General features: G+C 43.0%; 1 protein-coding gene across 1 annotated transcript in view; it reads right to left on the minus strand.

The window, feature by feature from the left end:
* LOC137384304 (androgen-dependent TFPI-regulating protein-like) overlaps window positions 1-23,843 on the minus strand; it is a 170,020-nt gene extending 146,177 nt beyond the window's left edge. Inside the window, exon 1 of the mRNA XM_068058154.1 lies at window positions 23,688-23,843. Coding sequence (XP_067914255.1) covers window positions 23,688-23,843 — 156 coding nt within the window. The remainder of the gene's footprint in view (window positions 1-23,687) is intronic.
* Window positions 23,844-25,448: the final 1,605 nt, after the last annotated feature.

Raw genomic sequence — 25,448 nt, forward strand, 5'->3', positions numbered from 1 at the left:
CTATTAAGTCACCCCTCAGCCTCCTCAATTCTAAGGAAAACAACCCTAGCCTGTCCAATCCTTCCTCATAGCTACAACATTCGAGCCCTAGCAGCATTCTTGTAAATCTCCTCTGTACTCGCTCCAGAGCAATTATGTCCTTTCTGTAATGTGATGACCAGAACTGTACGCAATACTCCAACTGTGGCCTAACCAGCGTTTCATACAGTTCCAGCATTACATCCCTGCTTTTGAATTCTATACCTCGGCCAATAAAGGAAAGCATTCCATATGCCTTCGTCACCACTCTATCTACCTGTCCTTCCACCTTTGGGACCTGTGGACATGCGTTCCAAGGTCACTCACTTCTTCTACCCCTCTCAATATCTTCCTGGTTATTGTGTATTCCCTTGCTTTATTTGCCCTTCCCAAATGCATTACCTCACAATTATCTGGATTGAATTCCATTTGCCACTTTACCGCCCGCTCAACAAACCATTGATATCATTCTGGAGTCAACGGCTATCCTCTTCACTATAAACTGCACAGCCAATTTTTGTGTCATCAGCAAATTTCCCAATCATGCCTCCCACATTTAAGTCCAAATCATTAATAGATGCCACAAAAAGCAAAGGACCCAACACTGAACCATTTGGAATGCCACTGGAAACAGCTTTCCATTCAGAAAAACATCCATTGACTACTACCCTTTGTTTCCTGTTGCAATTTTGTATTCAACCTGCCATCTTCCCCTGTATCCCATAGGCTTTCATTTTACTGATCAGTCTGCCATGTGGGACCTTGTCAAATGCCTTACTAAAATCCATGGGGACCACTGCACTACCCTCATCAATCCATCTTGTTACTACCTCAAAAAACTCAATTACGTTAGTAAGACATGACCTTCCCTTAACAAATCCATGCTGACTATCCCTGATTAATCCGTGCCTTTCTAAGTGGCAATTTATCCTATCCCTCAGAATAGATTCTAACAATTTACCCACCACCAAGGTCAGACTGACTGGCCTATAATTATTTGGCGTAACCCTCACACGCTTTTAAAACAATGGTACAATTTTTACAGACCTCCAATTGTCTTGTAGCTCTCCTGTATCTAGAGACGATTTGAAGATGATCCTCAGCATATCCGTTATTTCCTTCTTGTTATTTGGCTTCCTTTAACAACCTGGGATGCAATCCATCTGGCCCTGGCGATTTATCCACTTTCAAGGATGTCAGACCCTCTAGTACTTCCTCTCTCATTATGCTCATCTTATCTAATATTTCACGCTTCTCTTTAACTACAATGTCTACGTCAACCCTCTCCTTTGTGGACAGAGGCGAAAATCTCATTAAGAACCCTGCCCACATCTTCTGCATCCACGCATAAGTTCCCTTGTACATCTCTGATAGGCCCTACCCTTTCCTTAGTTATCCTCTTGCTCTTAATGTACTGATAAAACATCTTCAGGTTTTCCTTGATTTTACCTGCCAATAATTTTTCATGTCCTCACTTTGCTTTTCTAATTACCTTTTTTACTTCACTTCTGCACTTTCTATACTCCTCTAGGCTTTCTAAAGTATTAAGATGGCAGGAGAATGTTCGTGGGGCAATGCAATCCAGTTTATTGATCAAGCTGCAGACCTGGAATGTGTCGGAGTAGTGTGAACAAATGAATAATGGTGATTGTATACTATAAATGTGTGTTTCAAATTCTGTTTCACTGAGAAGCTGTTTGGATGACCAGAGAATTTCTCCTTTGCATATGCTTGATTAAAAACCTTTATTTGCTTTAATCCCATGGACTCAAGAGTGGTTATACTTTCTCCACAACACCAAGCATAGGGACATTCACGAGGTCAGCAGAGACCTGGACAGCAAAGAAACCACCAAAAGTGGCAAACTCAAGCTCAAAAGTGAACAAGCTTTTCATACAATGACAGTCACACAGTACATGGATGCAATCACACAACTGGAGCTTTCATACAGTTGAATATGTCCCAACAAAAGTGCAAGCACAAGCTACAACTGAAGATAGATACTGGGGCAAGCGCCAACATTTTACCACCGCGGATACTCAAAGACATGTACCTAGTGAAGTGAGAATCTATGTTACTGCCAACAAGAGCTAGACTCACTGCATATAACAGTTCACCGATCTACTGTGTGGGAGCATTGACATTGAAATGCAAATATGGAAGTTCTGGATTGTCGCCAAAGGTCTTCCATATTGTTGACACCAACGGTCCAACAGTAGCAAGTCTACCAGCACACAGTGAACTCCAGACTATGATGATTCACGAGATTAGTAAAGTGCCAATGCTAAATAGTCAAGGCCCGTGTGACCCTATTCGGTCTATTTAAGATCTGCAACAGGACTATCCAGATAGATTTGACACAATGGGCAGTTCTTCACCAGAAAGATAATGCAGTTCTGTCCATAGATCCACCATGGAAGAGCAGAGTTCACATAAAGAACAAATTAAAGGCCGAGGTTGACATGATGGAATGACAAGGGATTATTCGCTGTGTTCAACAACACACTGATTGGTGTAGCTCTATAACCACTGTAATTAAGAAAGATGGTATGATTAAAGTATGCTTGGATCCCAGAAAATTAAATTGAGCACTCAAAAGGTGTCCTCACAAGATTCCTACTCTAGAGGAGCTCAAACCAAGGTTTGCTAGGCCAAGTTCTTCTCAAAGATGGATGCAAAACATGATTATTGGTCAGTGCACCTTTCTGAGGGTTCACAGGAACTAACGACATTTGGAAGGTATTGCTTTCTATGGTTACCATTCGGTCTGTCAGTGAATCAAGACCTGTTCCAACTACACATGGATCACATTACTGAGAGTGTTCCTGGCTGTGTTTGCATTGCATTGTGGATGGCAGAGTATGGGAAGTACCAAGGAAGAGCATGACAAGAATCATCACATTCTAATGGAGATGGCTAGAAGAAAAGGTCTCATGTTTAACAGCAAAAAATGTGCTATCAATGTGAGCCATATTAATTTCTTCAGTTCAATCTCCTGACACTGGAATATGACCAGATGCCAGTAAAGTTGAGGATGTATAATCAATGCCTACTCCTCAAGATAAAGAAGATTTACAGAGGTGTTTGGGTCTGTTTAACTTCTTAGCACCATATATCTCGAATTTCTCTGAGAAAGCACCATCACTGTGTGAACATCTCAAAAAATATACACCATTCTTGTTGCATGAAGGTCATCAGTACATGTTCAATTCATTAAAACAGTCAATTTCTGCTGAAGCATGTTTACAATACTACGACCCAAGGAAAGAAACTACACTCGAAATAGATGCTTCACAAAAGGGTCTGGAAGCATGTCTGTTACAGGAAGGTAGACTAGATTAGATTTTTAGATTAGAGATACAGCACTGAAACAGGCCCTTCGGCCCACCGAGTCTGTGCCGACCATCAACCACCCATTTATACTAATCCTACGCTAATCCCATATTCCTACCAAACATCCCCACCTGTCCCCCTATATTTCCCTACCACCTACCTATACTAGTGACAATTTATAATGGCCAATTTACCTATCAACCTGCAAGTCTTTTGGCTTGTGGGAGGAAACCGGAGCACCCGGAGAAAACCCACGCAGACACAGGGAGAACTTGCAAACTCCACACAGGCAGTACCCAGAATCGAACCCGGGTCCCTGGAGCTGTGAGGCTGCAGTGCTAACCACTGCGCCACGCTAATTGCATTCAATTCTAAAAGTCTGTCACCCACTCAGGTGAACTATTCAAACATAGAACGAGAAACATTGGCATTAGTGTTTGGTATCACCAGATTCCATACGTAGCTATTTGGCAAACACTTTGTTGCCGACACTGATCACAAGTTGTTAGCAATGATTTGGCAAAAACCACTCCGATACAATAGTTGGAGCAGTGTTAGTCAGCAGGTAGCACGTGTATTGAAGAGATCTCCTAGAATCCTGTTATTGTTCGATAAAGAACCCTTCCTTTAGTTTACCAATCATTGTTATTGTGTTTTGTACATTTGTGTTAAGAGCCAATAACACAACATATGCTTGTACTGTTTCACTCTGTAAATAAATATAAGACTAAGTAAAGATTGTCTGCAGTATCATCCTTCACTAACTGGCTTTCTGGACTAGAACAATTAAAAGCACATTCACCTCTTTCCTTCCTCTCATCACATCATACACTGACACCATTCTCATTGAAACATACAAGATACTGAAGGGGCTTGAAGGGCTTGACTGACAAGTTGTTTTTCCTAGCTGGGGAGATCTAGAACATGGGGGCACAGTCTCAGGATAAGGGTCAATCATTTAAGGCTGAGATGAGGAGAAATTTCTTCACTCAGAAAGTTGTGAATCTTTTGAATTGCTTAGCCAAGAGGGCTGTGGATGCTCCGTTGTTGAGCCTATTTAAGGCTGAAATAGACAGATTTTTGGTATCTCCAGAAATCGAGGGATCTGAGGAACGAACAGGAAAGTGGAGTTGAGGCAGAAGATCAGCCACAATTGTACTGAATGGCAGAGTAGATTAGATTAGATTAGATTAGAGATACAGCACTGAAACAGGCCCTTCGGCCCACCGAGTCTGTGCCGACCATCAACCACCCAGTTATACTAATCCTACACTAATCCCACATTCCTACCAAGTAGGCTTGAGGGGCCGTATAGTCTACTCCTGCTCCTATTTCTTATGTTCTTATGTTCCCTTCTCATGTCCTATCACTTGCATAACTATCAACTTCTCTCAACACTCCTTCCTTGCTTCACATTGCACACAGTTGGTTTTACTGTCATCACCTCTCATCATTCCATCTAGTGTCTTCTCCACCTCTGAACACTTTCATTACTTGCACAATTCTCCACTTGGCTATTCAACAGCCACTCACACTGGAGACCATTGGCCCAGGCAGAGCCAGCACCATCAGGGAGCATCATACCAGAGCAAAGTGCCTGGCATATTACTTATAACACTTCCTTCACTTCAGAAAAGATGTAGCAAGCTGCACAACCTCAAGCTGTTTTCACCAAACTATTACAAACTATTAAATGGGGCGGCACAGTGGCACAGTGGTTAGCACCGCAGCCTCACAGCTCCAGCGACCCGGGTTCAATTCTGGGTACTGCCTGTGTGGAGTATGCAAGTTCTCCCTGTGTCTGCGTGGGTTTTCTCCAGGTGCTCCGGTTTCCTCCCACAAGCCAAAAGACTTGCAGGTTAGTAGGTAAATTGGCCATTATAAATTGCCCCTAGTATAGGTAGGTGGTAGGGAAATATAGGGACAGGTGGGGATGTGGTAGGAATATGGGATTAGTGCAGGATTAGTATAAATGGGTGGTTGATAGTCGGCACAGACTCGGTGGGCTGAAGGGCCTGTTTCAGTGCTGTATCTCTAAACTAAACTTGTATCTCCCATCCTAACACATGTCACATTTCTTTTTCCTCTTATTTTTCAGCAGCAAGAAGCTCCAGCACAAGAAGACACCTTAGAGAAGGACAATCTTGAGGAGAATTTTATAGACCCCCCCCCCCCCCAACAGTAGTGTTGGTAGAACATAGAGCAGGAAACTAGAGGAGCATATAACAAGGATAATACAGTAATGGTGGGCAACTTTATATGGACTGAGCAAACCACATTTGCAGTAATAGTGTGGCGCCCAAGTTCATGGAATGTATTCATAAGTTTTCTAGATCACTGTGCCAAGTAACCAACATAGGGAGCATGCTATTTTAGAAAAAAGGTTGCACAATGCAACAGAATTAATTAATAACTTGGTAGCAAAGAAGTCTCTGGGGAAGAGTGATCATAATATGATAAGTTTTATACTGAGTTAGTTAAGTCTGAAATTAGCGTTTTAAATCTGAAAAAAGAAAACTAGGTAGGTATGAAGGACAAGTAGGTAGATTGAAGGTAGATTGGAATACTGGATTAAAATATATGGCAGTAGATAAGCAAAGGCAAACATTTAAATAATTCATTCATAATTCACAATAATTAAACATGAAAAATAAAAATCCAATGGGAAAAGTGGTCCAACCATAGTTAACAAGAGAAGTTAAAGATAGTATTAGATTAAAGAAAGAGACTTATAATGTTGCCAAAATGAGTAGTAAGTTTGAGGATTTGGAGGATTTTAAAATTCAGCAAAGAATGGCCAAGAAATTGATAAAGAGAGAGGAAAATAGGATATGAGAGTAAATTAGCTAGAGGCATAAACCAGATTGTAAAAACTTCTATAGGTATGTAAAAAGGAAAAGATTAGTGAGAGTAAACTTGGGTTCCTTAAGAGGCAGAGATGGAAGAAATTATAGTAGGGAATGGGAAATGGCAGTGACATTAAACAAATGCTTTGTCTTCACAGTAGAAGATACTGAAAACATTCTAGAAGTAATGGGAAACCAAGGGTCTAGTGAAAATGAGGAACTTAAGGATATAAGGATGAGTAAAGAAATAATACTGGAGAAATTAATGGGACTAAAAGCTGATAAATCCCCTGAACCTGATTAAAAGAAGCTACAGGGCTAGTGGATGCATTGGTTTTGATCTTCCAGAACTTCCCAGATTCAGGTAGTAAAAGTAACCCTGCTCTTCATGAAAGGAGGGAGAAAGAAAACAGGGAACTACAGGCCAGTTAGCCTGAAATCAGTAGCAGGAAAAGTGCTAGAATCTATTTTTTAGGAATGTGATAACAGGACACTTAGAAAATCATAATATGATTAGGCAGAGTCAACATCAATTTATGAAAGGGAAATGGTATTTGACAAATCTGTTAGAATTGTTTTGAGGATGTAACTAGTAGGGTGGATAAAGAGGAACCAGTGGATGTTGTGTTTTTGCATTTTCAAAAACATTTGATAAGGCACAGCACAAGAAGTTATTACACAAAATTAGGGTTTATAGGATTGAGGGTAATAAATTAGCATGAATTGAGGATTGGTTAATGACAGAAAACAGAGCAGGAATATATGGGTCATTTTCAGGTTGGCAGGCTGTAACCAGTGGGTAATGCAGGGATTAGTGCTGGGCTCTTAGCTATTTACAATCTATATAAGACTTAGATGAGAGGACTGAATGTAATGTATCCAAGTTTGCTGACAATGGTAAGTTAGGTGGGAAAGAAAGCTGTGAGAAGGACACAAAGAGACTGCAACAGGATTTAGATAGCTTAAGTGAGTGGGCAACAATGTGGCAGATGGACTATAATGTGGAGAAATATGAAGTTATCCACTTTGGTAGGAAAAATAGAAAAGAATATTTATAAATAGAGACTAGGAAATATTGGTATTCAGAGGGATCTGGGTATCCTTGTACAAGAATCACAGAAAGCTGATATGCAGGTACAGCAAACAATTAGGAAAGCAAATGGTATGTTAGTCTTTATTACAAAGGGATTGGAGTCTAAGCGTAAAGAAGTCTTACTGCAATTGTGGAGGAGCTTAGTCAGAATACTTTGCAATGCAACAGTAGCCCTTGTCTGCTCAGCCAAAGAATAAGGCTCTGCCTCATAGTCTGGGAGCCACCACACAAAAATCATGGACATGCAGCTAAACTCCACCATAAGGACAATGTCTGAAATGCTTAATTCCACTCCAACTGGGCAGCTTCCGATGCTCCCCTTTATTGCTCTGCCTGCCATTCGCCATGACACTATAGCGCTCTGTAAGATGGAAAAAGTCATTAGCAGCCTGGGAGTTCCCATTCTTGAAGACTGGAAAAACAATCAACAAATTGTTTAAAATCACGTCAGTTGTTCTGGGGAAACAACAGCTAAGATTCATGCGGCTGGTATCAATCCACAACCCAGATAGACGGAATCATCGGACACATGCAGCATAAAAAACCAACACCTATTCAGTGACACAACAGCAAAGATTCCTAACTTTTCCCTCCCTCAAGGAGAGTGGGCAGCATTCAACTGAATCCCACAGAGCATGGACGATGCAGCACCTGCTCCATAGCGGAAGATGAGGGACAATCCAAGGTGCAATTGTGGGCAAGGGTCCCATGCCATGGAATACATCACATCAATCTGCCCACTAAGATCCATTGCACCTCATTTCTCCATTTGGCATCTCAGGAGGCCATGAAATGAATAGCCAAACTAACCACCCCCCAATAAGTTTCTCCCGTCATACAAAAGTAGTGGTGGTACTGAAATTGCAGAGGGCTTTGGTGACATGGCACCTGGAGTTCTGTGTAGAGTTTTGGTCTCCTTACCGAAGGAAGGATATACTTGCCTTAGTGCAATGAAGGTTCACCAGACTGATTTCTGGGATGAGAGAATTGTCCTATGAAGGAAGATTCCGTAGGCTTATGTTCCCTAGAGTTCAGAACAATAAGAGGTGATCTCATTGAAACATATAAAATTCTAAGGGGCTTGACAAGATTGATGCTGAGAGGATGTTACCCCTGGCTGGGAAGTCTAGAATTAGGGGTCACAGTGTCAGAATAAGGGTCGGCCATTTAGAACTGAGATGAGCAGAAATATCTTCACTCAAAGGGCTGCAAATCTTTGAAATTCTCAGCCCTAAAGAACTGTAAGAGGTACAGAGATAGGGAGGGGTGAGGCCATGAAGGACTTGAAAACAAGAATGAAAATTTTTAAACTGAGGTGTTGCCGGATGGGGAGCCAACATTGGTCAGCAAGCATAGGGGTGATGGATGTTTGGAATTTTGTACTAGTTAGGTCACGGGCAGCAGAGTTGTGGATGAGCTCAAGTTTATGGAAGGCAGTCAATGTAAGGGCAGCCAACTGCTGGCATCACATAAAGATACTTGAAGGCTTGTCAATGAATTACAATAGCTGATAATTTGCAAGTGTCTGCTTCCAGCCTGTATGGTGTCATCTCGCATGGCATCAGCACTTTGCAGGCTACTCCGTACAGTGTGGCCACCTTCAGGGACAGGAGGGAGCATGAGCAGGTCTTGGTGTGTGATAGGATTCGGGCAGCACAGTTGTCGATAAGCTGAAGTTTATGGAGGGTGAAGGATGGGAGTCTGGCCTGTAGAGTATTGGAATAGCCACATCTGGAGGTGACAAAGGCCTGGAAAATTACTTCAGCAGCACATAGAATCCCAGAATCTTACAGCACAGAAGGAGGCTATTTGGCCCATCATGAAAGAGCTATCCAATTATTCCCATTCCCCTGCTCATTCCCCATACCCCTGCTATTTTCTCTCTTCAAGTATTTATCCAATTTGAAAGTTGCTACTGAATCGGCTGCCAGCATCCTTTTAGGTCGCGTATTCCAAACCATAATAACTCATTGTGTGAAAATAATTCTCCTCATCTCACTTCTGACTCGCTTGTCAATTACCTTAAATCAATGTCCTCTGGTCACTGACACCTCTGCACTGGAAACAGTTTCTCCTCATTTACTCTATCAAAACCCTTCACAGTTTTCAATGCCACTTTTAAATCTCCCCTTAACCTTCTCTACTCTTGGGAGAACAATTGCAGCTTCACTGGTCTCCACAAAAATAAAATCCCTATTCCTTGTACCATTCTAGTATATCTCGCCTGCACCCTATCCAATGCCTTGACATCTTTCTTCAAGCATGGTTCCCAGAATTGGACACAATACTCAAGCTGAGGCCCATCCAGTGATTTATGAAGGCATAACCTCCTTGCTTTTGTATTCGGTGCCTCAATTTATAAAGCCAAGGATCCTGTTTTTAACAGCCTTCTCAACTTTGCCTGCCACCTTCAAAGATTTCTCTACGTAACTCCCAGGTCTGTTCTTGCACCCCCTTTAAAATTGTAGCATTTAGTTTACATTTCCCATCCTCATTGTTCCTACTAAAATGCATAATTTCACACTTCTCTGTGTTAAATTTGATCTGCCATGTGTCTGCCCATTTCACCCATCTGTCTATGTCCTCCTGAAGTCTGCTACTGTTTACTACTTTTGAGTTTCGTGCCAACTGCAATCTTTGAAATTATGCCCTGCAAACCTACGTCTAGGATATCAATGTATATATAAGCTATCAAATACCAAAGTGGGTAGGGGGATGGAATGAATGGCAAGGTTTTGGAGTTTGTGGCAGAGCCGAAGATTGATGGTTATCCCAGCATGTATCTGGTGGAAACTGCAGCTAAGGCTCGATGTCAGATAAACACTCTGACACACAGAGGCAGTGGAGGGATCAAGAGAAGTCTATGTGGAAGCTGACCCCATGGGCAGGATTTTCAGGTCCCACTGAAGTCGGAAAGGGAGGCTGACGGGGCCCAAAAATACCAGTGCCGGCCGGTGCTGGCAATTTTTGCTGAGGTGGGTTTGAACTAGGTTCATTAAGAGTCTTGTTAAGGAGATTAAAGAAGGTCAATTTGGATTTTTGAGTCAGCCTCCAGTTTACCGTGCCCGGGGGGCGGTTTAACTGCCTGGAGGTATGCACCCAGTGGCAGGCCAGTGCTCCAGGCAGGCCTACAGGCCCTTCCTCCCTGTCTGGGGGGAGGGTACAGCCAAAGGTTGCTCTGTAGAGGGATTCCACCCAACTCCGCCCCACCACCACCAACAGTGGTGGCCTGGTTATTATTTGATTTTTTTTTTAAAGTTGGTGAGGGCACCTTCATGTTGATGCACCCTCTCAGTTTCTTACCCTTTAATGCAGCCTGCTGATCCTTTCAAGCTGGAAGGCCTCTGATTGGCTCTCCAGCTTACAGAGCCCTCCTGCCACCCTTAAGGAACTTGTCGCCATGCCAATTAAGGGAGTGCCCCCCTGAAAATCCCGAAGAGTGACTGTTTCTCCCTGGGGTGGGTTCAGGAACCAGAAACAGTCCCAACTCCTGTATCCCTGCCAAAATGAAAGTTCAGCCCCACAGGTTTGTATGAGGCTACCAAGGAACAGCATGGAGACAATGAAGAAAAGGAGGCCAAGAATAGATCCTCACAGACTCCAGAGTTAAGGAATATGGGAACAGGAAGATAAGCCATTGCTAGAAATGCTCTGGCTGCAATTTGGTAGATAAGATGGAACCCAAAAAGCACAGTCTCTAAGTTGGACAATGGAGAAAAGGCATTGGAGAAAAATGGTATAATCACTGTATCAAATACTGCAGAGAGGTCAAGAAGGATGAGGAGGAATACTGAACCATGATCAGAGTCGCAAAGCATGCCATTTGTGACTTTGATTAGGGCTGTTTCAGTACTGTGGCAGAGGCGTAAACCTGGTTGGAGAGGTGAAAGCATGGAGTTGTGAGAAAGATAGGCATAGATTTGGAAGCAGTTAACATATTCAAGCACTTTGGAGAGGAAAGGGAAGTTGGAGATGGGGTGGTAGTTTGCAAAGATAAGGATCTGTTTTTGAGGAGGGATGTGATAATGGTGTTTTTCAAAGAGATGGGTCAGTAACTGATAAGAGGGGAACACTTACAACTCAGGTAGGGACCAGGAAGGGATGTAAGATGGTCAGCAATTTAGCAAAACTGGGCTCAAGGGACAGAAGGTGGGTCTCGTGGAAAAAATGAGTGTGAGTTGAAATAGGAGAGAAATTGGAAATCAGAAATTTTGCATTCAGAGCTGGGGCAGGAGGTGTTGGGCAAAGGGGAAGGGGTGGATGGGGCAGAGGCAGCTGAATGGATGGTTTTAATCTTTGTGACAAAGTAGTTTATATGTTCCTCACACTTGTTGGCAGTGACGATGGAGAGAGTGAGGTGAAGGGTTTGAGGAATGGTTGGCAGTAGACAAAAGAAGTTGGGGTTATCTTTACTCCCAAGGATGATTCTGGAGTAGTGAACAGTTTTGAATGAAAAGAATAAAGCTTGATGGTGCTTGAATGGACAAGCCAGATCTGGTGCAGGATAGCTGAAGGGAGACTTTCATCTCATCAGACGGGATTGCATTTCTCAAGAGGAAAGGTAGTACTTAATCAATTGTGCCACTCAGGTTCCATGATCATAATACTGAGAAAAAAAGACTAAATCTAACTTTGACAATATGTTTTGCATGTTTAGCAACAACATTGTACAACCCAGTCTTAAGTTTTCCAAATCTAATGGGAAGTTTAACATAAACTGTTACTTAACATTGAGGGATCTACGGCTGCATTTACAATTGGGGAGTGTGAAGGTATTGTAATACCTTATCAGCTTCATTATTTTACTTTCCATAGAAATGCCTGGACCTGCCTCCTTGTGAACTATTACGGAATTGTAAATGGGACCTGTGGCATCTGTATCGCCAGGTCAAGCAATCAACTTACAGAGCTCTCCGATGATATGCCTGCTCAGTCAAAAGCACCTTACATCCTGCTTTTCAGGAAGGCTAAATTAAAAGAAAGAATTTTCATTTATATAGTGCCTTTCACAACCTCAGAATGTCCACTTTTCTTTACAGCCAATGCCAAATTTTTGAAGGGTAGTCATTTTTGTAACGTAGGAAACACAACAGACAAATTTCTCACAGCTAGTTCCCACAAGCAGCAAGAAATAAATGTTCAGGTCGTCAGTTTGAGGTGATGGTTGAGGGATTAAACATTAGAAACGTAGGAACAGGAGTAGGTAATTTAACCCCTTGAGCCTATTCCTCCATTCAATGGCTGCTCTGTGACCTAACTCCTTGTCTTAATACCTTAACAAAAATTTATCATTCTCAGTTTTAAATTTAACAATTGATCTCGCATCATTTGCCACTGCAGAAGAGAGTTCCAAACTTCTACCACCCTTTGTGTATGGAAGTGTCCTAATTTCACTCCTGAAAGGTCTGGCTCTAATTTTAAGACTATGCCCCCTAAGTTCTAGACTTCCCAGACAGTGGAGAAAGTTTCTCTCAATCTATTTCCCTTAATAGAGTCAACAGGGCTGGGATTTATCTCGGCAACAGGGATCCCGGCGATGAGCCAGGAGGCGGTGGGGGTAGGGGTGGGGGTGTCAATCCACCTCAGTTCTTTGGACCCCTGGCCAAATTCAACGGAGGCAGGCAATTAAATACCCGCCATTGGACATGCCATCCCCTTTAAGGGACAAGATCCACACCTAAGAGCTGCCAGACAATCAGAGGGCTGGCAGCTCAGCAGTACCAGCAGTGTCACCAGAAGCAGTGGTGACTGCTGGTACTGCAGGAGGTCAGGGACAAGGAGCAGCCATGGAGCCCTTGAATGCAGGTAAGTGGGGCGGGCATGTCGGGGCCAGTCATGCAGGCACTGGTGAGGGGTGGGAGAGGGTGGTTCTTAAGGGCACGGGGTTGGATGTTGCTTCCAGGGACCCTCCGTGAGCCACAGATTGTCCAAGCAGAGCCTACAGGGAGGCTGCCTGGTTTTATTGGGTGGCCTCCCCTCGTGGTGGGTCTCCCACCAGTTGCTGGTAAAATGCCAGCAGCAGTGGGAAGAGGCCCTTAAGTGGACACTTTAGGAGCCTCAGTTGGCCTCTGGCCAGGAAAGCTGACTTAGGCTTTCCCTGCCCCTGACAAAATTGAATGGCATTGGGAAGGCAATGGGCATTTCACCCAACCTTCCCTTGCTATTTTATGTGACCCCCACACTGCCAGTTCTCGAGGGCTGATAAAATTCATCTCATAGAGTCATAGGGCTGAATTTCTGCCACGGAGGCGGAAAACAGGAGAGGAAACAGATTTGTTTCTGGGTCAGAAACCTGCCTCCGGTGGGAAACTGTTTAAAGTTAAGAGTTTCATGCAAGGAAGGCCTTCATTGGTATGGAGATGGGTTTCCTGCCCACTTAGAGCCTTTGGGGGTGGGAACGGAGGCAGGTCAGATGACGTCAGATGAATAACTGGTACTCAGTTCTGAGGACCGATGGGAGAGAGGGTTCCTCTGGAGAGTGCAGCGAGAGTCATGAACAGAGCACAATGGGTGGCTCAGCTGTTCAGGGAGGCAGGAGTAAAGACAGGACAGAATAGTGGTAGGGGATTCTATAGTTAGGGTAACAGACAGGCATTTCTGTGGTCGCAGACGTGATTCCAGGATGGTATGTTGCCTACCTGGTGCAAGGGCTATGGATATCGCCGAGCGGCAACAGAGCATTCTGGATGGTGAGGGTGCACAGCCAGAGGTCGTGGTCCACATTGGTACCAACGATATAGTTAGAAAAAGAGATGAGGTCCTGCAGGCTGAGTTTAGGGAGTTAGAAAAGAGATTAGCAAGCAGGACCTCAAAGGTAGTCTTCTTTGTTCTTCTTCTTCTTCTTCTTAGGACTCCCTCGAGAACAAGGATGACTTTCCTCCACTCAGGGTCATGGGTCCTTAGGTGACTGAACAGTCCAATTCTGGATCCACACACTCTGCCACAAGTGGGTCAGGTGGTGTTTGATGAGGCGAGTGAATGGGATGCTCGAATTTTCGAACGTTCCTTCCGCTGTTTGCACTTGGTCACTGCCTGGGCATGTTGATGTTGTTCAAAATGGCTGGCACCTTTGCAGATGTTTTTTCTCTATTTGGGCGGTCTTGGGCAAGAGATTCCCACGAATCAGTGGCGATGCCACATTTTTTCAGGGAGGCTTTAAGGACATCCTTATAGCGTTTCCTCTGCCCTCCTGGTAGCCTCTTGCCATGACAGAGCTCGGAGTAGAAAGTTTGTTTTGGGAGTCTTGTGTCAGGCATGTGGATGATGTGGCCGACCCAACATAACTGACTATCCATGACCAGTGTCTCAATACTGGGAATGTTGACCTGAGAGAGGACAGTGATATTGGAGCACCTGTTCTGCCACTGAATTTGCAGGATCTTGCAGAGGCAGCACTGGTAATATCTCTCCAGGGCTTTGAGATGTCTGCTGTACAGTGTCCATGTTTCCGACGCATACAGGAGAGCAGGTAAGTAACACTGCGGCCTTGCAGAACATGAGCTTGTAGGTTTGTGGTCTTTATCACCAAACACTCTCTTCCTCAGATGACCGAAGGCTGCGCTGGCACACTGGAGGTGATGCTGAAGTAATTTCCGGATTACTCCCAAGGCCACATGCTAGTGAGTACAGAAATAGGAGAATACACCAGATGAATACGTGGCTGAAGAGATGGTACAGGAGGGAGGGCTTCATATTTCTGGGGCATTGGGACCAGTTCTGGGGAAGGTGGGACCTTTACAAGCTGGACGGTCTACACCTGAACAGGATTGGGATGAATATCCTTGCAGGAAGGTTTGCTAGTGCTGTTGGGATGGTTCAAACTAGATTGGCAAGGGGATGGGAACCTGAGGGCAATTTCAGATGGGACAAATTTAGGGCAGGAAACGGGAGGTAGAAAATTGGTGAGTGATTCTGAAACACAGAAGAAGCAAAGGTTAAAAAGTGTGCAGCACAGGAATTTGGCAGTGTTAAAAGGTATTTATTTAAATGCAAGGAGTATAGCAAATAAACCCAATGAACTGAGGGCACAGATAGACACATGGCAGCATGATGTCATTACTATAATGGAAACTTGGCTTAAAGCGAGGCAAAAATGGCAGCTCAATATCCCTGGACAAAGAGTTTTCAGGCAGGATAGAAATGGGGATAGAAAAGGAGGGGTGTAACATTATTGGTTAAAGAATCAATCACAGCTGTGAGGAGGGTTGAGGCCATATTGGCTGAGCTCAGAAATAAAACAGGGTCAGCCACACTACTAGGAGTGTACTATAGACCTCCAAGTACTGAAAGGGAGATGGAAGAACAAATATGTAGGCAAATATCTGAGTGCAAAAACAGTAGTTGGGGATTTCAACTACCCTAATATCAACTGGGATACAAACAGTGTGAAGGGCACAGAAGGCACAAAATTCTTGAACCGCATTCAAGAGAACTTTTAGCCAGTACGTAACAAGCCCAATGAGAGGCTCCGCAATTCCAGATTTATTCTTCGGAAACGAAGCTGGGCAAGTGGATGAAGTTGCAATCGGTGACCATTTTGGAGGTAGTGACCATAATGCAGTTAGCTTTAGCATTATTATGGAAAAGGACAAGAATAGAAAAGGAGTAAAGATTCTAAACTGGGGGAAGGCAAATTTTACGAAGCTAAGAGGTGATCAGGCGAAAGTGGACTGGATACAGCTACTTGAAGGAAAATCAGCAGCAAACCAGTGGGAGGCATTCAAAAGCGAGATTCTATGCACAGAGTGTAGACATGTCGCCACAAAGAAAAAGGGTGATGCTGCCAAATCTAGAGCCCCCTGGTTATCTAGAAGCATCCAGAGTAAGATAAAGCAGAAAAAAAAAGCTTATTACAGTCACAAAAAAATTAATACTTTTGAAAGCTCAGGGGAGTATAGAATTTGCAGGAGTAAAGTAAAAAGGGAAATTAGGAAGGCAAAGAGAGGACATGAAAAAATATTGGCAGGTAAAATCAAGGGAAACCCAAAGATGTCAGTACATTAAGAGCAAGAGGATAACTAAGGAAAGGGTAGAGCCTATCAGAGATGTACAAGGTAGCTTATGTGTGAATGCAGAAGATGTGGGCAGGGTTCTTAATGAGTACTTTCTCTCTGTCTTCACAAAGGAGAGGGACGATGCAGACATTGTAGTTAAAGAGGAGTGTGAAATATTAGATATGGTAAGCATAATGAGTGAGGAAGTACTAGAGGGTCTGACAACTTTGAAAGTGGATAAATCACCAGGGCTGGATGAATTGTATCCCAGGCTGTTAAAGGAAGCCAGGGAGGAAATAACTGATGCTGTGAGGATTGTCTTCAAATCCTTACTAGATACAGGTGAGGTACCAGACGATTGGAGGCTTGCAAACATTGTACGATTGTTTAAAATGGGTACGAGGGATAGGCCAAATAATTACAGGCCGGTCAGTCTGACCTCGGTGGTGGGCAAATTATTCGAATCAATTCTGAGAGATAGGATAAATTGTCACTTAGAAAGGCACGATTAAACAGGGCATGTCAGCATGGATTTGTTAAGGGAAGGTCGTATCTTACTAACTTAATTGAATTGTCTGAGGAAGTAACAAGGAAGATTGATGAGGGTAGTGCAGTGGATGTTGCCTACATGGGCACAACCAATGATGCCCTGCACCTGGGGGAATACAGCAATGGGTGCGAAACCCAATCCCCTCTGTCCCCGTAAGGCCATGACTGTCATTAAATCAACGTGCTGAACAGCTTTGGAAAAGAGGGCATCAACGACTAGCGAGATGCAGTGGTGTACAGCCATTTTTGAGATGACCCTGGAAGGATCCAGAGGTGAAGAGGTTCAAGACCACAGTGACTTTGATTACCACTGGCAGGGCATGGTGACCAGTGCTGCAACGTGTGAGCTTTTCTGCAACAAGAGCACAGAAGTCTATGACCACCTGCCTGCACTCTCCTGTGGCACTGATTCTCGGTCATCTCCAACTAGCTCCATCTTCAGCATTGCCTTCCTGCCCCTCTTTCTCTCCCATGCCCTCCTGATGCTCAGGGCTCCGCCTTTCCTGCGGAGAATGGTGACCCTCATCACCCCCGGACCCAAAATCTGACAGTTGTGCCCCCATTGCCAGCTGTAGCATTCCTTCTCTGCAGGTGTCCAATTGTCCTTGGCAGCTTTGCTCCCTGCTTTTCTGCCCCCACAATGCCAGTGGGGTGTTGACCCCATTCAAAGCCCAGCTGCTAAGGCCCCACACTCCCTGCCACCTGTACAATGTCAAGGGCACCCCCTTACCAAGTGTACAGTCCCCATGCCCCACCGACCCTCTTATGGGGCCACATGATGCCCTGGGGCAGCTACGGCTTGCTCCCCACTCTTTACCCTCCTCCCTTCAGTTGGTCAGTTTCTGAAGGCATGTGTAACATGTCAGCCCCTTTGAAAATGTATACCTGAAACCTTGACAAGATCTCAATGACCTTTTAAACAGTTTTAATTGACCTCAATTGAGGAGAAGAGGAGGAATCCTGTCCTGCCCTTCCCCCACCCTTGTAATTATTGCCAGCACCTGGAACAGCATCTTGAAACTGACATGTTGCCCGGTGCCGGTATTTTCTGGGCCACCCTGTCTCTGTTCCTGACTTCAGGGGGGCCCTGAACATTCAGCTCATATAGTCATTATAGCACAGAAGGGGGCCATTCGGATCATCGAGTCTGTGCCGGCTCTCGACAGCAATCCAGTCAGTCCCATAGCCCTGTTCTATCCCCATAGCCCTGCAAGTTTACTTACCTCAATTGCCCAACCAATTTCCTTTTGAAATCATTGATCGCCTCCGTTTCCAGCACCCTTGTGGACAACGGATTCCAGGCCAGTACCACTCACTGCAGTAAAAAGGTCTTCCTCACATCCCCCCTGCAACTCTTTCCCAAAAATTTCAATCTGTGTCCCTTTGTCCTTGTCTGATCAGCTGACGGGAACCGTTTTTCTTTGTCTACCTCATTTAAACCTGTAAGAATCTTATACACCTCTATCACATCTCCCCTCAATTTCCTTTGCTCCAAAGCTTCTCCAACCTAACCTTGTAGCTAAATTCCCTCATCTCTTGGAACCACTCTGGTAAATATTCCCTGCACCCTCTCAAGGACCCTCACATCCTTCCTAAAGTGTGGTGACCAGAACTGGATGCAATACATTAGTTGTGGCCTAACCAGAGCTTTATAAATGCTCAGCATAACTTCCCTGCTTTTGTACTCAATGCCTTTATTAATGAAGAATAAGAACCCACATACCTTGCTAATTACTCTCTCAATACAACCTGCCACATTCAAAGATCTAAGCACATGAACCCCCAGGTCCCTTTGTCCCTGTATACTCTTTAGAACTGTGCCTTTAAGTCTATATTGCCTCTCCCTATCGCTTCTGCCAAAATGCATCACCTCACACCTCACTGTATTAAATTCCATCTGCCACTTGTCTGCCCGTTCTGCTAGCCTATCTGTGTCTTGTTGCTATTGATTGGTATTATCCTCACTGTTTGCCACACCTCCAAGCTTGGTATTATCAGCGGATTTTAAAATTTTACTCTGTATTCCAATACCAAATTATTCATATATATCAAAAAAGCAGTGGTCCTAGCACTGACGCTTGGGGAACACCACTGTCTACCATCCTCCAGTCTGAAAAACAGCCATTTACCACGAACCACTGTTTTATGTCCTTAAGCCAATTTTTTTTAATCCAAGCTAACACTGATCCTCCTATTCCATGACCCTTAATTTTGTACACCAGCCTTTTACGTGATACTTTGTGAAATGCTTTCTTAAAATCCACGTAGGCAACATCCACCATATTCCCTTCATCAACCTTCTCTGTTACTTCACCAAAAAATTAGTTAAGCATGATCTGCCTTTTACAAATCCATACCAACTCTCCAACAGTGCCTGTTGATTTTTTTCCCCTGATTATTGTTTCTGAAACCTTACCAACCACAAATGTTAAACTGCCCAGCCTGTAGTTACTAGGAATGTCCTTACACCCTTTCTTGAACAAGAGTGTTACATTTGCACTCTCCAATTCTCTGCCACCTCCCCCATATCTAGGGTGGATTGGAAGATTAGAGTCATAGAGAGATACAGCACTGAAACAGGACCTTTGGCCCACTGAGTCTGTGCCGACCATTAACCACCCATTTATACTAATCCTACATTAATTCCATATTCCCTACCACATCCCCACCTTCCCTCAATTCTTCTACCACCTACCTACACAAGGGGCAATTTACAATGGCCAATTTACCTTTCAACCTGCAAGTCTTTGGCTGTGGGAGGAAACCAGAGCACCTGGCAAAAACCCACACAGTCACAGGGAGAACTTGTGAACTCTGCAAAGGCAGTGCCCAGAACTGAACCCGGGTTGCTGGAGCTGTGAGGCTGCGGTGCTAACCACTGCACCACCCCTCTTGGCAGACTCTGTCTATATCTCCACCCTCATGTCCTGTAGCAACTTGGGATGCAAACCATCCAGACCTAGTGACATATCCACTCTAAGTATAGTCAGCCTTTCCTGTACATCCTGCCTAACACTTGTCACCTCATCCATTTCCCCTACCATCTCCACTTCTACTAATATTTTGTCAGCATCCTCTTCTTTAGTAAACATCAATGCAAAGCACACATTAAGTATTCTAGCCTTGCCTTTGTGCTGCTAAGCATATATCACTCTTTGTCCCCAGTAGGCCCCACCCCACCTCTTAATACCTGCTTACTTATTACATGCCAGTAGAAGATTTTTGAGTTCCCTTTTATGTTAACTGCCATTCCATTCTCATATTCTTTGAAGGGTGAAGGGTCTATTCACCTTAGCAGAGAGGTCAGTGACGAGGGGGCATAGATTTAAAGTGACTGGTAGAAAAATTAGAGGGGAGATGGTGAAAAACTTTTTCACCCAGAGGGTGATGATGGTCTGGAACTCACTGCCTGATAGCATAGTTGAGGCAGAGACCCTCAACTCATTCAAAAGGAGTCTGGATATGCACCTCATCTGCCGTAAGCTGCAGGGCTATGGACCAAATGCTGGAAGATGGGATTAGAATAGGTCAGTTCTAATGAAGTGTCACTGACCTGAAACGTTAACTCTGCTTCTTGCCCCACAGATGCTGCCAGACCGGCTCAGTATTTCCAGCATTTCTTGTTTTTATTTCAGATTTCCAGCATCTGCAATATTTTGCTTTTATTATATTATATTAGAATAGGTGGATCATTTTTCAGCTGACACAGGCACAATGGGCCAAGTGGCCTCTTTCTGTGCCTTAAACTTTCTATGATTCTCTCTTTGGCAGTCTTGAAAATTTCAAGCAAATCACCCCTTAACCCTCTAAATTCCAGGGAATGCAACCCTAGTTTGTGTAATTTCTCCTCGTAATTTAACCTTGGAAATCCAGGTATCATTCTGGTAAAACTATGCTACACTCCCTCCAAGGCCAATATATCATTCCTAAGGTGTGGTGCCCACAACTGCTCATGATACTCCAGATGTCATCTAACCAGGGCTTTGTACAGCTGAAGCCTAACTTCTACTCCCTTGTATTCTAGTCTTCTAGACCTAAAGACCAGCATTCAATAAGCCTTTTTGATTACTTTCTCTACCTGCTCATGACATTTTAATGATGTATGTACCAAGTTTCTTTGGACCACCACTCGTTCTAGCTTTTCATCATTTAGAAAGTACCCTGTTCTATTGATTTTAGATCCAAAGTGGGTGACCTCACATTTGCTTACATTAAAATCCATTTACCACAACTTTGCCCATTCACTTAATTAATCTCTCTTTGTAATGTTACACTTCCATCTACACTGCCGCCTATCTTTGTGTCATCTGTAAATTTGGATATATGGTTTTCTGTCCCACTTTAACCAGGACACCATTAATATTTCCCTGCTCCTCATTGAATAGTGCCATGGGATCTTTTATATCCAATTGAGAGAGCAAACAGGGCCTCGATTTATGTCTCATCTGAAATTTGATACCTCTAAGAGTGCAGCACTCCCTCAGTACTGACTGAAGCGTCAGTCTGAATTATGTTCTCAAGTCTCTGGAGTAGGACTTGAATCTACAGCCTTCTGACTCAGAGGTAAAAGTGTTACCACTGAGCCAGGGCCAACAAGGTAACTTATGCTTGGTCAATAAATATTTCTAGCTCAATAATTCATCTTGTTTAACTCACCAATTCTTCAATGGAACATGTTGCACCTCATACTGCTCCTGAGAGAAAACTTTCTTTGTGATTATTGCAATCAAAGGCTTATTATAAAATGGCCCAAACACCTGTGGAGATTCCGTGTTGTTTCAAGCATACTCTGCACAGATCTGAATTCTAAATGTGGCAGAAAACTTTACTCATGATGAATGATTAGTCAACTTATGATTAAATTGGGTCCATTCCCTAACAATTGGCTAAACTAGAAAATTTAAACTTTGCCAGAACAATAGGCGAGTTTCATTTTTTCCAGAACCCAGAATTCTGTTCGTCTTCCAATGTCCTGCCAGCTGCTAAACTGACACCTGATGGCTGGAATGGCCCCTTCCCATCCCACGTTATTATAAATTCCACTCAATCACCTTGGCATGACCTAGCCTCCCATATTGTTTTATATGCATTGCCTTTATGTTCACCAGATGCTTTTGAAGTTTCCTACCCAATAACTACCCAATATTCCCAATATAAATACCACATTAGCAGACCTACAGATCCTGTATCAAGCTGCCAACCCACTTAACTAATCCTAGAACTGTATGTAGTTCCTGCCCTACAGCCAATGAACTTTGAGCAATTTCCACCACCTCTGCCTCTTTCCCAAAGTTATTCTGTTTCATGAAGGTCAGTAATCAAGCAAACCGCACCTTTTATATATAAAATACCCCAACTGACACCTCTTATACATATGATACCCAATTTGATACATTGTATACATACGGCATTCTATCTTTTAACCTTTATATATAAAATCCTCCACATGATAAAATTTATACATACACCTGATACCTTTATGCATACTATATTATAACCTAGCTTATAAATAAGATACCCCTCCTTTATGCATGTTCCTCACTGTGGATGGATGCTAATTATGGTCTTACTAGTATTGTCCACATCCTGAGAACTAATATAATTTTTTTTAAATGGCTGGACACTCCTGTCATTAAAGAAGAAAAATATTATATTCATATGATATAATTCATTGAATAATTCCCCCCAAAAAAGCTGAGAGTCACTTACCTGCTTCAAAACTGTATTATGTGAATGCACTGCTCCTTATATAACTAAACAATTAAGTGAGAATCACTCTTATTATTGCCTCACACTTAATGAGGATAGGCATATGTGGTAAAATACGTGGCTTCCAAGTGATTAAAGGAAAAACAAAGAGGCGTTGTTTGTTGGCCATGAGAGTGCCCTATTCTTCTTCAAATGGGTATGAGATCTCTTAAATCCCACTGAATATAGAGATAGGACCTTCATTTAACACCTCATCTGAAAGATGGCACCTCTGACAATGGTGCTCTCTTTCAATAATGCACTGAAGTATCAGCTGAGATTATATGATCAAGTCTGGGGCTCAAATCCACAAACTTTCTGATTTAGAGGTAAAAGGGATACCACAGACTCAACTGAAATATACTAAACAAGCATTAAGAACTTTCCTAGAGAGATACAGCACTGAAACAGGCCCTTCAGCCCACCAAGTCTGTGCCAACCATCAACCACCCATTTATACTAATCCTACGTTAATCCCAACCACCTACCTACACTAGGAGCAATTTACAATGGTCAATTTACCTATCAGCCTGCAAGTCTTTGGCTGCGGGAGAAAACCAGAGCACCCGACAGAAACCCACAGGGAGAACTTACAAACTCTGCACAGGCAGTACCCACAATTGAACCTAGGTTGCTGGAGCTGGGAGGCTGCAGTGCTAACCATTGCGCCACTGTGCCATCCTAAAGTTAGGCAATTCTCAGAGACTGTTTCTATCTTTGGGAATTTTGTAATAATCAGTTTCATGTTTCATAAAATGTGCACATTTTCTCTAATATATGGCACTTACATCCACTGTAAAAGATTTGTTAAAATGAATGGTTTAAAGTGCAATTAATATAAAATCTTGACATTAGTTAGTCCTTTCAAGAAGTCCTGTTCACTGTGATGATGTTGACGGATGGACTATCATAGGAACCTGTGTCTAAATTCTCAACATGTGCTTCTGGCAGGCAAACTTCAGGCAGGAATATACATTGGTGAAAAGTACCTCTGTATAGTTTCTTTTAAATCTATCTCACTTAGAACTGGGCAATTGCCCATATGTTTCTTACTTATTTCATGGACACTTGCTTAACATCAACATATAAAACTGAAGAGCCACTTACTAAATTTAGGAATGTGAGGTACTTCCACTGACCAGCATACAAGAATACTCCTGCAGGCGGGTGGTCGGACTGAGTGGTAAGAAGCAAATAAACGAGAAAAAGATACCACACAAAAGTGGTGATGTGATACACTCCAGACATTATTGTTGAGGCCATGTTTGTTCCTATTACTGAAGTAGTAGCATGAGCATGACACTAATCTTATAATCTCACTGGATGCTACCATTTACCATCAGGAGCAGGTGAGACAAGCATGACATTTAAAAAAAAATCAAATACCTTTTATTAATTTAAAAAGGAGATCATTATCTCCTCTCTAAAGTCTCTGCTTTTCCTGTTTCTCCAAAAAAACTATTAAACCATTAGCAGGGTAGTTAAATAATGACAACCCTCAAATATGAACATGATTCCCAATCATAAATAGACCAGTCAAGATCATGTTCAGTGCTTGTGCAATGTAAATCAGTGGACAGAGGATACAAAGGACCCGTTGTTTGCTAATATTCATGCAGTGCCACTTTTTATAATGCTTCCAAATACAAAGTAAAGCTTTTACTAACATTATAGCCTGCACTGTGGATGTTGAATAACAGTTACTTAACAGTTGGTATTTAGCACAAAATGAAACTGTACAATGTTTTCATTGTAGAAAACTATTTTGTCCATTTAATAAGTCCCTCATGGATCCAATGACTCACTATTCTGATTGCAGTTTCACATGTGTTAAAACATAACGCTGAAAGACTGAGGCCGTCTGTCTGCCTATCTGTCTATACGATAAATTACAAGTCAGTATTTACTCAATAGGCGAGCAATGGGACCCTGTGCTTAAATTCTCAACATGAGCTCCTGACAAACTCCACCCAGGGGAATACACTTGTAAAAAGTACCCCTGCACAGTTTTTTTATCCATCTCATTGGAACTGGGTAATTTCCCACAAATTGTATTGGGATCAGAGGTTAGTGTGCCCAATTTTCCCAGCCATTAAAGTCAATAATTGAAAATTAAAAATGGCTATCAATCAGGTGTGCTATCCCCATGCTCAATTATAAAATATACCCTTCCATTGACTGAATTTCTACTGCAGGAGCACTAACTAATAAAATTTACCCTTATAAGTATGTTTACCTATCTAGTAAGCGATCAAACATCCATCAATTCATCCATCTATTATTTATATCTGTTTATCCACCTCCCCCATTCATCAATCTATCTGTACATACATACAAATATATTAATAACATAACATTTGATTGTTGGTCAGACAAAACAGCCCAGAAATTCAGGGGTGATCCTTGCACCAGAATGGAGAGATCCAGGTCGCCACCAATTTTCGGCCTCAAACTGCAGTGTGGTAAGGAGAGCCCTCCAGCAAAGAGCAAAGCAAGATTTGTGTGGTTAATGGTTACCAGGAAACTATCAGATTGTTGGAAAATTCAATCTAGTAATATCCTTTAGGGAAGGAAATCTGTCATCCTTCCCTGGTCTGGTCTTTATGTGACTGCAGCCCCAGAGCAATGTGGTCGACACTTAACTGCCCACTGAAATAGCCTAGCAACCAACTCAGTTGTACCAAACAGCTGCAAAAAAAGTCTGGTAAGAGTAAAACTGGACGGACTATCTGGCATCAGTTTAGGCACCAGACACATTAAAGGCATCCCCAGCCCAGTCCACCCTGCAAAATCCTCCTCACTAACATCTAGGGACTTGTGCCAAAATTGGGAGAGCTGTCCCACAGACTAATCAAGCAACTGTCTGAT

This window comes from Heterodontus francisci, chromosome 2, assembly GCF_036365525.1.
Source record: "Heterodontus francisci isolate sHetFra1 chromosome 2, sHetFra1.hap1, whole genome shotgun sequence".
Classification (NCBI taxonomy): Eukaryota; Metazoa; Chordata; class Chondrichthyes; order Heterodontiformes; family Heterodontidae; genus Heterodontus; species Heterodontus francisci.